The following is a 14,511-nucleotide window of genomic DNA, read 5'->3' as shown; positions in this document are numbered from 1 at the left end:
TCAAGATCGTCTCTGCGCTGCTGCTGCTCGCCATCTTGGCCCTTTTCCTCTACAACATGCCCGGTTACATGGTGAAGAAGATGCTGGGAGCCTGAGTTCAAACCGGTGATAATGTTTCAGAAGATTTGCTTGTGATTATTCTGGGTTATTGTTGTTTTTATATGTATTTAGAATGATCCATGTCCCTTTGTTCAAGTGTTCAACATGTAGGTGTGAAAACTGTTTTCATTCTTCCTTCACAATGTGTTTCTCTTCTTCCGCTACCCACCGACTTTGGAAATAATAACCGTTTCATTGTTGACACATTGAGTGGGCATGTAGTGTAGCTGGTTTGACTATTGCTCCGATGCTGTTTGTTATGCATCTTCGCCCGCTGGGTGATGATCCTGCAGATTTGTGAATAAACTGATCGTCAACCTTCCATGTCATCCTCTCATCTATGTGCTTGCGTTGGTTTTGGACTTGTGTTTTGGGGTGCGTTTAGGACAGAAAAAAAACAAAATGACGCAAAGTAATGATGGACTATGTTCCTTTTTTTTATTAATCTTGCCAGGGTTTAAATGAGTAATGTTAACTAGCTGTTATTGAGTCATTATACTACCATTTATTCAACTGTTGGGTGTTTGCTGAACCACTATTGCAGTTAAACGTTGCCAGACAAGCAAACCATCTGCTGGTGGATTGATGTTGGTATAAACACTGAAGCAAAGCCTTTAATTTGGGAAATCTGTCCGTCATCTGGTGGAGATTTGTTAAAACTGTTGTCCTCCCAAAACCTATTTCTCCGACACAGCTGTGTCACTGCAATCAGAAAAACTAATGTTCTGATTTCGAGGGGGGGGGGGGGTATAATAAAATGCATTTAGTGGCTCAAAAACAATAGCCATACTTTGAACTTTGGTTTAAAAAATGAATCTCAATGGACGTGTTGAGCCGTTTTCAGCCTCCATAATGCTAGTTTTTACTTTCATTGTTCAATATTAAAACTGGAAGCAAAGTCACGCCGGTTGTCACGCCTTATTTAATTTAAAATTCAACAAACGAGGTTTCGCTGTACAAATACGTGTATTTAAAAAAAGACGTGTTATTATGAATGCATTCAATAGAATTCTTGATCTCGCAGGTCTCATAGCTTTGTCTAAGATTGTCTTTTTTTCTTAATGTGTCCTTCAGCCGTCCGGACATCGCCCTCCTCTGGTTCCTCATCCCTTTCAAAGCTGCAAAGCACCTGATTTGTGACCAGTACAGGTGGCTGACCATCAAGATCATCTCTGCACTGCTGCTGCTCGCCATCTTGGCTCTTTTCCTTTACAACATGCCCGGTTACATGGTGAAGAAGATGCTGGGAGTCTGATGGATACGGTGACGTTGACTATTTTATGCAAAATATTAATCACTGTGCCTGTGCTTTTGAGTTTTTGCCATTAGATTAAAAAAAAACAAAACAATGTTGTTGTTGAGTAATTAGTGTAACTATTCAACGGGCAACATTGTTCTCATTTTAACATATGATAATAATTATAATCATCATCATCACCATAACCATAATCTTTGTTAAATGAGGGCAGCAGTAAAGATGGTCAAAAATTATTAATGCGGGTTTGTTCAGTCCGTCTGGTTTTTGCTGTGATATTTGTAGAAACAATGCAATGTTTGATCCGACAAAATTGTGCTAAATAAGTTTGAGAGCTTGAGTTGACTGTCCGTGTAAAAAATAAATAAATACATTTCGGAATAAACTGAAGTGTAAATTACAAACAGTTGACCTGTTAAAGTGTTATCTTTCAATTTTTATTTAACTTTATGTATCTTATAACACAAACAAACATGGCTAAATCTAAACATGCATAGATAACATCTCGACTACATGAGGGAACATAAAAAGGTCTTGTTTTCCAATAAAATCGTATAACTGGAAAAGTAACAATAAGAGTAAATTCTCTGCTTTGGTGCCGTGAGAGAAGGCGGCCTGCAGCTCCCAATGGCATTTGTAACTTTGTTTTTTATAAGTTTGTGTCTTTCTTTTAAGTATTTTTCTGCATCTGTTGGTGTTCTAAAAAATGTCCAAATCATGGGTTCATTTAAGAGCATCTGATCTCTTCATCTCATTTCAAAACAACGAGGAAAACAGTTTAAGAGGCCAAAAAAGACGAGTACATTAATTCAAAGAAAGTCACAAAGGGGGTGGGGGGTCTGTATTTTGTTTAAAGGGACTTATGGGACTTAATGGGAATATTATTTATTTAAAAAACAAATCATTGAAGCTTTCGGGTCTTTTTAAACATTTATATCTTCCTTAAAGGAGGCGCTGGAGGACGGGGGCATTGAACCCGCTAGCGATTTGAAAACATGAGGAACTTTGAGAAGCAAAAAGATATTACATTAATATGATTAAAATGACAAAGCGGAGACAATTTGTATTTAACTTACTTGGTCTTTTGGAATATCATTTTTTTTTTAATGACTGAAAAGGCTGCGCTGGAGGATGCGGGCATCGATCCCGCTACCTCTCGCATGCTAAGCGAGCGCTCTACCATTTGAGCTAATCCCCCATGCTAGTACATCCATTATGTCGTACAAAGATTCCAAATCGTATTCTTTTGCCACTGAAAAGTACTCTGCATTGCCTCTGAAGGATAGTGAAAGATACTTGAACTTGGATTCTGCCGAATCGCGACTATATGTGAGGAAAAAAGGTTATGGAGGATGCGGGCATCGATCCCGCTACCTCTCGCATGCTAAGCGAGCGCTCTACCATTTGAGCTAATCCCCCGATGACGTGTGTACTTCGATGACGAGCTCAAAGAAACGGTCTATGTAATCGTAGCTACTAAATTGTGTAGTTGTGCAGTACCGTTAATACCTTCTGTTCAAGTCACGTATACTTCCCCGTGTTTTCAGATAGGTACATAGCTTAAAAAAAGTGTTCCGAAAAGGTACTTGGAGGATGCGGGCATCGATCCCGCTACCTCTCGCATGCTAAGCGAGCGCTCTACCATTTGAGCTAATCCCCCGCTGTCGCCCCTAATGTGAGATGAGAAAACAGATCCATCTCATCATAAACAGCTATTGACTTGTCTATTCTTGTAAAGTTTGCCTAATTCGATATAAGTACCGTTAAAATGATTAAAAAAATGAAATATAAATGAGATTCCAACAAGTCGGCTAACGCCCCTACATGCTACTTCCGCCCGTACCCTTCCAAAATAAAACCCACCGTTAGCTGCGTAGGTCCTACTTAACTTTTATTATTCACTTTATTCGAATTAAATACCAAATGAATAACTCAATAAAAAAAAATCAGCTAATAACCCTTGCTTTCAATTCCACCCCAACCCAAATACGATATATATTGGAATACAAAGCAAAGACGCCACGCACTAAATTGTCACAACTGTTTATTCAAAACTCAAATGATGACTGTCCTGTAGATAGTTGAAGTCGATGATTGCAAGTTCCAGAGCAGACAACAGCCACTTTTGCAAAGTTTCAAATAAAAAAAAAAAAAAAAAAGAGGGGGACTGGGAAATGACACGGAGGCTTCTTTACCTGGATGCTGAGGTTGACCAGCAACTGGTCACGGTTCTCACTTTTCCAAATTCATACACCCTGGGCAATCGAACAAAAACAAACAAACGAACGAACAAAATAGCTGTAAAACCATAACAAAAGCTGTCATGTGAAAAAGAATCTGTATTAATTCAGTGGGAAGGTCCCTTATATTTTAGAATAAAACATTAGAGCTGCTACAATCTAAACCGTGTCAGTCTGCAGGCGACTCTTCACACCTAAGATTTGAAACTCACAGGCTACTGCATGTCGACCGGAGAGATACAAGGGTCGATAACCAGGATCGCGTGATATCGGACAAAATCTCCACATAAAATACATTTACAAAATATCACCCATTCACAGTCAACGTGTAACATTCTCATGCTCAGATATGTTGCTGATCAACAATGAATAATTGCAGCGCACCGATCATATGCGTCGAGTTGTGACACCGAAGTCTTCCCGTCAGCGTTTCTACATACCGTCGCTACAAACAGAAGTCCAAAGCTTGATGTTGACTCGAGTACCCGCCACAACTGACATAACACACAGGGCCTCAGCTTTTCACTTAATATACAGTAGGTTTTGCACCAAATTTTGCTACAGAAAGTTAATCTAAATGAAATATAAGTTAAATAAATAAGAAACTGTGATTACAAAATCACTTTTGTTACAGTTTTTTTTTTTCTTCTTGTAGCTCTGGGAGTGTCTTGCTGAGCAGTGTTGTTCTGTGCTCTAACAATGGCGTTGACAGGGCACCGAAGGCAAATAAATAACTCCATAATGAGCAAAGACATTGCTATCATTGGTAATATTTACAGACTTAAATTCACCGTTTGCCGTAACAACCCCCATGCCAGGCTTGCTTTGTTTTCTTCTTCGCTCATGCTGAAATAATCGGGATATGTCTTACGTTGCTATTATTGTTATTGTTACTGCGCGTGTGGAGGCAGGGAGGAGCAGAAAATGAAGATGCGTTGTCGTGCGTCGTATGTTCCTGACCGGAGGGGGGGGGGGGGGGGGGGGGTCAAGAATCGACGGAGAAACAAACTGAGACATACAACGGTGAGTATTTGAAAGAGAGCGTGCAGAAAATAGAAATCAAACGAGGGCGAAAATAAAGAAAAGGAAGGGGAAGTCGGTGATGCTGAAGGGATGAAGGGCTCAGTATTCATCCTGGTCCAGGTGAGCTTGCTCGTCGAGGTCTTCGTCATCTGGAGGTGCAAAGCCTTCCTGGAATGCAGAGGAGAAATAAACGGATTACTACTTACAACCGGCCGGCCAAGACGGTGACCTCTGTATTTGCGGCCGGCGTCGTGTACGGTAGATACCTCTGTCGCGTAAAGAATGTTAATTATCCGGCTGAGGATCGGGTTGTTTTCACTCTCGTGCTCCTGGCAGATCAGCTCAATGTCCCGTAGTTTGCTGAAATAGAAATCTCTCTCCTTCTCTAGTCCATCTACGGTCAACTTCAACTCCATCAACTAGCAGAGAAAAGAGACAAAGAAAGAGCGGGAGCGTCACGTTGGATGATCCTGCTTACGGTCAGATGCCACAAAGACACTGTGAACAATCTTTGACTTAAGATTGAGTTATAAATTCATTTTTTTACGCTCTGGAAGCCACGTATCGTCTTGAACTTCCCAGGGAGAGACCTCCAAGTTTGAGGTTGTATATATAAATGATACTGATACTCATAAACCAAAATACTCATCCTGTAAGACACGTGTCAAACTCAAGGCCGTGAGATGTGGCTCTTGAAAACGTCTTAAAATAAATATGTCAAATGCATGCAGTGACTACATTTCCCACAATTCCTGCCGATCGATGCAATTCTCAACAAGTGGAACTGAGAAATACAAATTATCCCTAAATGTTCAGTTGACGCTGTTTCAAGAAAGACGGGAAGGCGAATCCATGTTTGTGCTTAAAGGAGAAAAAAAACAGTATGTCTTTTGTGGAGTCTCGGTTGTCAAAGAGCACAATCTACGTCGTCTTTTTGACACCAAACGCTGGGCTTAGTATGCCAAAGTTAGCCTTCAAGAAAAACAACAAGTAGTCCAAGAATTAAAAGCCGCATCCAAAAACACTGCAGCAGCGAAAGCTAGCTTTGTAACAGAGCGACGAGTAACATTTTCTTTTACATCTGTGCAACTGCATATGTAACATTTTGGATTTGAATGAGTAATGAAGTGTTTGAAAACGTACCTGTTGATTTAGCTCCATGATCTCGGCGTCACTGCCCCCATTTCTTGACAAAGATGGATTCTTCCTCATGGCTGGAGTGTTGTGTTGAACTCGCTGTGGTGTCGGCATGTTTTTGGGGACTGTTGGAGACGTCCTCTGTGGCCCTGCAAGGATTTCCAGAGATATTCAAAACATTTAGCTTTTTTTTTTTTTTTTTTTTTAAAAAAAAACCATCTTTAACAAATGTCCATAGGCGCATACGGTGGTTGAACCCCTCCAACCCGTTCAAACCGACCAATAAAAAGACGTCTTCCTAATGTGATTTTCATTTCTCCAAATCATGGCGGCAACTTTAAGTTTCTGCACAAAACAAGAACTTGTGAATTTGAACCCTCATTAATCCAAATACGGTCAGTTTGAACAGGGAGATTAAACATATCTGTTTCATATGAATTGGTCATATGCGTGAGTAAGAAATAAAAAGCTTAAAAACAAAATCATCGTCCTTTCCATTGGTTCAAAGGGAATATTTGCATCTGCGTTGACTTTGCAGCGGGTAAGGCGATGGATTTTGCAGAGACACGTGAGCCGTATGTTGTGACTTCGCTTGTCATTTTTGTGCTTAAAAAAAGGGCTAAATAAGAAGAAATAGTTTAGACTGTCATATTTAAAAAGCCATGTTGTTAATGAAGTGGCCGGGTGATCATTTTTCAGATAAGCTCGAAGACAAAACATGCAGACACACGTCATTATGATCGATAATAATTCTGCTACTAAGTCACACACCAGGCTCAACACATCACATTTCAGATCAAATCTGCCGCTGTGATTTTCAAGCAAAAAAGCTCCCGCGGGACGGATGACAGCGGCCGGACAGGCGGACGATGTTGCTGTTAGAAGAGCCTTGTTCGTTAGGTTAGTTTCCGAGGAGACGGGGTTTCCATTCACACGGATTATCCGCTCGCAAATTGGGAGTTGTATTAAACAGAACTCTCTGGAGGAATTAAGAGTGAAAGTCCTTTGACCTTTGGGCAAATGAGCTACAAGCGTGCGGTACGAGTGGAAGAACAGATCAAAACAGATATTTCGAAAGACTATGAAGTTGGGGATTTGAAAAGATTTAAAAAAAAAGAAGTAAATAAAGCAAATAAAATCTGGTAATTGAAGCAGCAAGTTCGCAAATCAAAATGTTGAAATGGTATATGTAATAGAAATATAATCCCAAGTGTCTATTTTTTAGGCGGTAAATCTCTGAGATTAAATTGGCGCATCTTATTTAATGTCATTTTTCTACGTGCGTCCAAAATCCCTTTTAACGGGCACTTGCTAATGCGTTTTTAAGAGACAACGTTTGAAAACAAACTTAACATCCAGACTTAATGGTTCAGTATAAACTTAGATGTGGACTGAATTAATCCTAGTGATTTAATCTGAAACAGCAGGGAAATGCACACATTTCCTATGAGTTTTGCAAAAAAATGGTTGAAAACCCAAATATAACTACATAATGGGCTGGGGATTAATTGTCGTATTATTGTAGTAATGCCATCTACTCATGACACTGCACTTCGGATGCTGAATATAACAAACTGTAAACGGTCATCTTCAGATTGCCACCTTCCAACAAGCACATACCGATTATTGTCTGAGAAAAATGTTGCTTTTCATTTTTGATTATTTGTTAAAGAAAACACATATATTTATAATATCTAATAGAAAACATATATCTCTATATATATTTATAATATCTAATAATAATAATATAATAATATCTACTATTATTTATTATTGTTATGTTTTACTTGAAACTCTGGCACAACAATTTCCTTCGGGATAAATTAAGTTGTTCTTATTCTTATTCTTATTCTTATTCTTATTCTTATTCTTATTCTTATTGTCCAAAAGTCCACTAAAAGCTCTCAAAAGACCACAAAACAATCAAAAATGTAAGAATAAAATTAGAAAAAAAATTGACGTGAATATTAAAAATATTTGTTGAACTGTGTCTGATGAGCCAATGATTAAAAAGTAAATAAACATGTAATTATACTGCTCCATATTGTGCAGCAGACACTGGTTGTCTGTCCTGCCGTTTATCCACATCTGAACAAACATGGGCAGGTGAAATGACAAGAAAGTATCAGGCTTTCCTCTTTTTCCATATCCCTAAAAACTATCTGGGATATCTCCGTCCTCTGAAATCCAGCGGATCTCCCGACATCACTCGTGAAGTTTAGCAACCGCTATCGAATCCCTCGATGTGCCGTGATGTGAAATTTCAGCGTCGCTAACGCATCGAGGCTGCGTCCCCGGCAGGTTCTCGCTCCGAGCCGCACCCGGACGCCGTCACGCTGCTTGCGAATGCCGGGCGGTGAGATGGGTCAAAGACAACGGCAGTCATGGCGTGAATCGTGCCGCTCGCAGCGTCCGCTTGCAGGGAGCCATCCAGAAGCTCAGCCAGACCGTGCAGCCAAGGCAGAACTGTTAGGTTACCTGGGGTTCTCTTCGGTTTGTGGATAAAGTGATCACCTGGGTTGGGGGGAGGGGCCACGTCCTGCCCCTGTCTCGCTAGTAACGGGTCATACTCCTTCCCGTCGTAGTTGGCATCGAAGAACTTCTTGAACCACTGCACGAATTCAAAATTGTCCTGGAACTTCCCTTTTACCAGCTTTTCTACGGGAATTATCTAGACAGCGGAGGAGATCGAAACGACGGCGTCAGGTATCGAGAGGAAATAGCGGAACGAGCGTTGGTGAAAGAACGGTTCTCACCTTATCGACGCTCATCCTTTTAAACGCTGCTTGAAGAACCTTGAAGTTGTGTATATATTCGTGCTCCAGTTTAGCTTGGAATTTCACCTTCTTCAGGAGGATGCAGCCGGGAAACAACATGTCCATGAATTGACAGTACGCCGCACCTGCAACACACACACACACACACACACACACACACACACACCCAACCCAGGTGATTGATGGAAAGCCTGGAATACGATCAAATTAAATGGACATCGAGTAACTCGCACAGATCTTGAGAGGGTGATGAGGTTTTACAAATATAATAACAGTTTACTTACATAGATAAAACCTTAAAAGACCTTAAGATGTTAAAACACTTTATAGCCTTGACTTTGACACTTTATAGTTTTATTTGTATTTCTTATTCTCCCCCCCTTTTTTTTTTTACTGTTTATACAATTTCCTACCATTATTTATTATTGTTATGTTTTACTTGAAACTCTGGCACAACAATTTCCTTCGGGATAAATAAAGTTGTTCTTATTCTTATTCTTATTCTTATTCTTATTCTTATTCTTATTCTTATTCTTATTCTTATTCTTATTCTTATTCTTAGATGAGAAGGGAAGGGGGTGATTTTGGTAAAAAAGGGACGGACAGGACAACAGTTCACTGCTTGGATACAGAATATTACATAACGCGTATTTAACAAATTTATGTAAATGTCATACTTCCGAATTTCCTTTATCAGGTGACATTTTGCTGATTTTTAGGAAATTCCTATGTTTCCTAAATTTCTTTTTTTTTTCTAATTCCTCTGATGTATAAATCTAGAATGCAATATCAATATGCTATAATTTCATTTATAATATCTCTATTTTGAATTGTATAAAGGTTGTATGTGGTGGCAAGGTCAAATTTGGAGGTAATATGGTACGAGTTTGCTGCCTTTGACTTTATCGACAAATTCGTATTAGTGTTAAAATTGGGATGATGAATGAAACTGTTGTCCAAATGCCCATGTAAATAAACTAAAAAGACACTTAACTGAAAGGAAATCAATGGAAATAAATAAAGCCAAAGGCGAAACAAATGAGAATATCTAATCGTATTCATTAATTGGTCCAACTTTCCCGAGCAACAAATTTAAATGAAATTTAAGGTCGCAAACTGATGAATAAACACACGTAAGGGGTGTAATAATACATTTATCTGAATCAATATATCAGATATATGATCAATAGTCACCTGTTAGCAATGCAAATAAGTGCCAAAAGCCTGCTTTTATTATAGAATTAATGTGACAATAACGGCGATTGTTATGAACACGTTCAGCGATATAGAGTCATATAAAAGCCCTATGTAAAAGGAAAGCGTCGGTATAACTGAAAAATATCATCGCAGAGCAGCTTTTATTTGTCATTATTAAATTTAGTCATAAAAGATAGTATACTAGAGGTTGAGGGAAACGTCTATTAACAAAAAAAAAAAAACTGCAGCATAACACAGCAGCAAGTACGGGGACAGTTTTTCATCTAGCCCTGCAAACTATTTTCTTTGAATATTTTATTAAGTATTTTCAATAAATATTGAATTAAGAAACTCCTCACTTTTTTCTTTTGTTTAATTTTTCATGGATGATTACATAGAAAATAATGTTGGTACATTTATATGATCGTGAATGATTTTAAAGTGGAAATAAAATGCCAAAAATTTAAAATATTTAAATTGCAAATTTCATTTAGTTCAATTTACATGATACTAAGTTGGCCCACACATAGAAATTAAATAAGAAATAACTGCCTACCCCTGGTTTAAGAGGTTAGAAAAAGTTTGTTTTTGCAGAAAATACCCCGTAATATTGCAGAAAAAAACAGTTCTGCTCTGGGAAATAGAGTTACTTTGAAAAAAAATCATAGAGAAAGTTTCACTGACAGGTAAATAAAGTTAAAAACGCAGCGAGTTTCAAGTCGTCGGCGACAACGAGAAGAAAACGACGGCACACCCGAGCCGATCAGGGGTCAATACCAATGATCGAAAACCCCGGGGGGACCTACCCGAACACAGCTGCTCGATCTTGGTGTAGGTGAGGTGCAGAGAGTCGTTGACCCACGCCAGCATGTCATGTCTGCTGAGGTTGTCAATGGACACGGACGTGGCGTACACATTCACTGCCATCCCTGACCTGGAAACACAACAGGAACCCGCAAACCGCCGGGTTCGGTGCGGTCGGATTCGTCAATCCCGCCGAAATCACACATCATAAATAAATACCCCGACACCGGACTTCAACTAATCCGATCCAAACCCGACGGCAAATACAAGGACGGGTACGGGAGTTCGTCACAGGCGTTTTCGAGTTTTTTTTTATTTTTTTTAAGATAATCGGTAGTATGAGACGAAGAAGCATAAGGAGGTGTTTTGAGTTGTGCAAACATTGTTCAAAAAAGTAACTGGCGAAGTGAGTGTAAGCGCGCCTGGAAGCGATGAGCCGGTGGTGTCGACCAAACTGTGACTGATAAAATTCTCCCGGCTCGGAGGAAAACAAAAAGACGAGTCTCGTCATCAGGAGGGGGGGATTTTTCACGATCTCGATACACTACTTGTCTTATCGTGATCCCACGGCGAGAAAAGGTAGGCGGACTGTTTTCCCCGTCGGGCCCCGAAGGATTTAAAACGCCTTTACCGAAGGCGTGAGGACGGTCAACGGCATTTCAGTGTTTTGGAAAATGACACGATCTTTAACATCCCTTATCCACCTCGCCGCTGCTCGGCCTCTTTGTTTTTTTTCTTTAACCTGTTGTATTTTATCTCGCGACATCTGACGGCGTCAACACACGTCGTACTGTAATAATCCTGAATTTTAAACTGGTATAGTTATTATAATCCCATGACTTTTCAGACTCCCCTCCGTCACCCCGCCTCCCCTCCCCATGCTGCAGGATCTCTTTCGGACTCGTGTGTCAGCCGGGCGAGGCCTTTTAGCTCCGGCCTCCTAACGTCGCTTTTGACAGAAAAAAAAAAAAACACCGGCACCCTGAAAGTTGTGTTAATCTACAAATGCAAAGAGGAGAGGAGGGTCGCCCTCGATAATCCTCTTGTAGATTAAACAGACGTATCCTGACGTCCGGGAGCAGCTTCACACATCTGGCAGCTTCTCTCTGCTCACTTTGCTCGCCTGCAACACCTTGCAGAGGAACTGCTGAGGCCCTGCAACACCTTTGACATGGACGCAGGGATTATATCTGGAGGTGGGCGTGCGTGTGCGTGTGGCCGTGGGTGACAGCTACACGGGGATTATAACGTGCAAATTAGTCCTACGCACATTCTGAACCGTATTTCTGCAGATTCTGAATGCACCTTCATAGGACCAGCCCCCCCCCCCCCCCCCACACACACACACACCCCCACACCCACCCCATGGGGCTTGGCTGCAGCCTGCTATTACACGGTCGTGACGTATGAATAACAATAAACCCATTTCTTAGAATTAAAAAAAAAAAAAAAAAATCACTCTACGACTTTGTGTTGAAATACTCATCAATAGGGGTTGTGAGTCCTGATAAATATAGATTGCAGTATCAGGAGCGACGACAGAAAAGGGGAAGGGGAATATATTCGACCACCGAGAAAGAACAAACTGTCGGGCCTTAAGAGAAGCTCAAAAACACTGCAGCGGGGGGGAAAAAAAAAAAAAATCTGGTGCAAACCGGTGAAGTCGATGGTTGGAGGAAGGGTGGTGTCCTGAGCTGAGAACAATAAATGTGTCCGCTTAGCTGCGTTAAAACCCCCGCAACGCCGGCAGATCCCTCGGAGCGCCAACCCCCCGCCCGCCCCCCTCCTCCTCCTCCTCCTCTGCAGGCCTCCCCGGACACCTCGGGGGGGTAAAAAAAAAAAAACAAAAAAAAAAACCGGGAGAATCAATTAAAAATATCCACTTGCAACGTGTCTCTCACCGTGTTCAGGAGTGTCCGCGGCGTTGCTCCCGGTGTCGGTGCCCGTCGCCGTCGTCGTCGTCCCCCTGCGCGGTGCAGTGCCTGGTAACGGGCCGCCCTGTCTGGGGCTGCAACAATCCAGCTCGCACTGCGCATGCGCCCGACTCCATGCTGCTAAAGGTTCATTATAAATAGGACTTCGGCTTGTTCCAGCTAAGAGACACATGATGTGCGGTTGGATTTTTAGGGCCTGCCAGTGACTGAGGTTTAGAGAGGTCAGGCTGCACAAAGACACCTTATATTAATGTTTTATCTCTCGGTAGGAGAAGGCGTGCGAGCCGAGATGGAGAAATGACAATCCTACCGAGATGGAGGGTTTTCGGACGCTCGTCGTCGGGTCACGAATGTCCGATCCCCTTCCGACTATAACGAGTATAAAAATATATAAGATGATCTCCTATCTTTTTCGGCTTCAGGGGCCAACACATCGAATCAACCTTCTCCAGTCTAGCCCTATTCTCTGTATCCTCCTCTCTCACACCAACTAACTTTCGTATCTTCTCTCGCTACGTCCATAAATCTAACATAAAAAAAGAAACAAACGGTTTTTCGAGGAAAATTTTTCACGCAAAACTATTTTAAAAGTGGAGGGAGTCTGCATGGGCAGTCAGTATCTGGGTTAGGATAAAAAAAACGATTGTTGCACCTTCTATGTCAGACCATTTTACTGCCCGCGAGCCACATCCGGCCTGTTTTGCTTTTTTATCCGGCATACCAAACTATTTTCTCTGAATATTTTAACAAGTATTATCAATCAATCTCGAATTTAGAAACTTCTATTTTTCCTTTTGTTTAATTTTGTGTGGATGATTACACAGTATAATGTGGGTCGGTACATTTAGGATCATTTATGATCTTAAAATTGAAAAAAAAATGCCCCCAAAAAATTTGAAATACTTAAATTTTCTTTTTGTTCACCAAGTTGGCCCGTGCATAAAAATTAAATTAGAAATGTGGCCCGCCAGCCAAAATAATAACCCATCCCTAGTCTCTGTGGTTCCTAAGTGGCCCCTCCTGTGAGATGTGAAACCAGCAGGGGCCCCCGTGGCAATTTAAATCAAAACCTCTGATTTACTTGATTAGTATCTGCTTACCAATTAGATCATGATATTAGCATCTAATTGCAGACACACTCTTCCGGCAGGTCTAATATTGTTTGGTATAAACCCAAGACAGCTTCAGATATGCGATGATGGCGACTCCTGAGGAAAAAATACGGTGGTCCGAAATGCGGCGCCGCCTCCTCCCATTTCATCTTCAGAAAGTTTCATAATTCTGATTTAAATCCCGCAGGATTCCCCAAAGACGTCATCTCGTGCCACGTCACCCGAGTGGGTGCGATTATTTCATTGTCATATATTGAATTAGACGCACAATTTACGAAAGTGAAAAGCACGATTTAGCCGAATCTGAGGAAAACTGAATCATTTGGGCCTCGACGTTTCATTTCCGCCGTTAAGCCGAGTCATTAGCTGGCATTAAAATGATTTTTTCACGCCACCACTTGTTGGTGAAGCGGAGCCGAGAGACGAGCCGGTTGCCAGACGGCAGCGGCGCCGCGGGGCCTCATGTTACCCTCGGAGGGTTGATAGGTATCTTGGATCTAAACCCGTCCTTGATTTATAGACAAGCGATGGAATGATGAAGGCGAGAAAAGCGCGACGAGAACTGCTACGCAACCGAGCTGTTTTGGTCTCTGTTGAATGAACCCCCGGCAGCGAGATTCGGGATCAGCTGACTGCCGTCCCGAGCAGACCTGGAAACAGCGTGGGCCCGCTCGAGATAAATTATTTGATCGTTTTGATAGTTTGTGGACTTTATTATTGCTTCGACGCGACTGCTGGAGATCGGGAGAGAATCCCGACAAGGATTGTTTCACGGTTTTCCAACGCAAGCGTGCGTTACGGTATCTAATCTGGCCGAGAAAACGCCAGGGCGCCTTCAATTGTGCACGTGCGACTGAAATAACGTGATTTTTTTTTTCCCCTCATATTTGTAAATATATTGTCGCATTTGCTTTCTTTATTTCAGTTACCCAA

The 14,511-nt window shown here is 41.3% G+C and overlaps 2 protein-coding genes and 3 non-coding genes across 6 annotated transcripts in view; 1 reads left to right on the top strand and 4 right to left on the bottom strand.

Annotated features, from left to right (window-relative positions):
- The window catches only part of otofb (otoferlin b), a 26,974-nt gene extending 26,590 nt beyond the window's left edge, over positions 1-384 (top strand). The window contains exon 42 of the mRNA XM_086157169.1: positions 1-384. This exon is cut by the window's left edge and continues 86 nt beyond it. Within this exon, the coding sequence (XP_086013295.1) occupies positions 1-95 (95 nt within the window). The 3' untranslated portion in view covers positions 96-384.
- A 2,095-nt stretch (positions 385-2,479) lies between these two features.
- On the bottom strand, positions 2,480-2,552 carry trnaa-agc (transfer RNA alanine (anticodon AGC)). The gene has a single exon. It is a non-coding gene; the product is annotated as a tRNA-Ala (tRNA).
- Positions 2,553-2,700: 148 nt separating this feature from the next.
- Positions 2,701-2,773, bottom strand: trnaa-agc (transfer RNA alanine (anticodon AGC)). Its single transcript has one exon. It is a non-coding gene; the product is annotated as a tRNA-Ala (tRNA).
- A 168-nt stretch (positions 2,774-2,941) lies between these two features.
- Positions 2,942-3,014, bottom strand: trnaa-agc (transfer RNA alanine (anticodon AGC)). The gene has a single exon. It is a non-coding gene; the product is annotated as a tRNA-Ala (tRNA).
- A 369-nt stretch (positions 3,015-3,383) lies between these two features.
- mapre3a (microtubule-associated protein, RP/EB family, member 3a) lies at positions 3,384-12,554 on the bottom strand. 2 transcript variants are annotated; one of them, XM_086157301.1, is made up of 7 exons: positions 12,434-12,554; positions 10,535-10,662; positions 8,511-8,656; positions 8,233-8,425; positions 5,761-5,903; positions 4,884-5,036; positions 3,384-4,785 (listed from the first exon to the last, which is right to left on the bottom strand). In XM_086157301.1, exons 2-7 carry the CDS (start codon positions 10,653-10,655, stop codon positions 4,717-4,719), a joined length of 825 nt encoding a protein of 274 aa, XP_086013427.1. In that variant the 5' UTR covers positions 10,656-10,662; positions 12,434-12,554; the 3' UTR covers positions 3,384-4,716. The 2 variants fall into 2 exon arrangements, with proteins under 2 accessions (XP_086013427.1, XP_086013437.1); XM_086157311.1 differs by having other exon boundaries at positions 8,269-8,425.
- Positions 12,555-14,511: the final 1,957 nt, after the last annotated feature.

The sequence above is a fragment of the Fistularia commersonii genome, chromosome 1 (assembly GCF_037954325.1).
Source record: "Fistularia commersonii isolate RoL2024-O1a breed Wild chromosome 1, RoL_Fcom_v1.0, whole genome shotgun sequence".
In the NCBI taxonomy this organism is placed as follows: domain Eukaryota; kingdom Metazoa; phylum Chordata; class Actinopteri; order Syngnathiformes; family Fistulariidae; genus Fistularia; species Fistularia commersonii.
Note: the sequence above shows the minus strand (reverse complement) of the source record. Positions and strands in the feature narration are given on the sequence as shown.

Excerpts from the sequence above, each read along its gene's own strand:
- mapre3a (XM_086157301.1), bottom strand. The coding sequence starts at position 10,655 with ATGGCAGTGAATGTGTACGCCACGTCCGTGTCCATTGACAACCTCAGC. Across the intron at positions 8,426-8,510 it reads AAAGGATGAGCGTCGATAAG|ATAATTCCCGTAGAAAAGCT; the intron begins GTGAGAACCGTT and ends TCCGCTGTCTAG. Across the intron at positions 5,904-8,232 it reads CAAACCGAAGAGAACCCCAG|GGCCACAGAGGACGTCTCCA; the intron begins GTAACCTAACAG and ends AAATCCTTGCAG.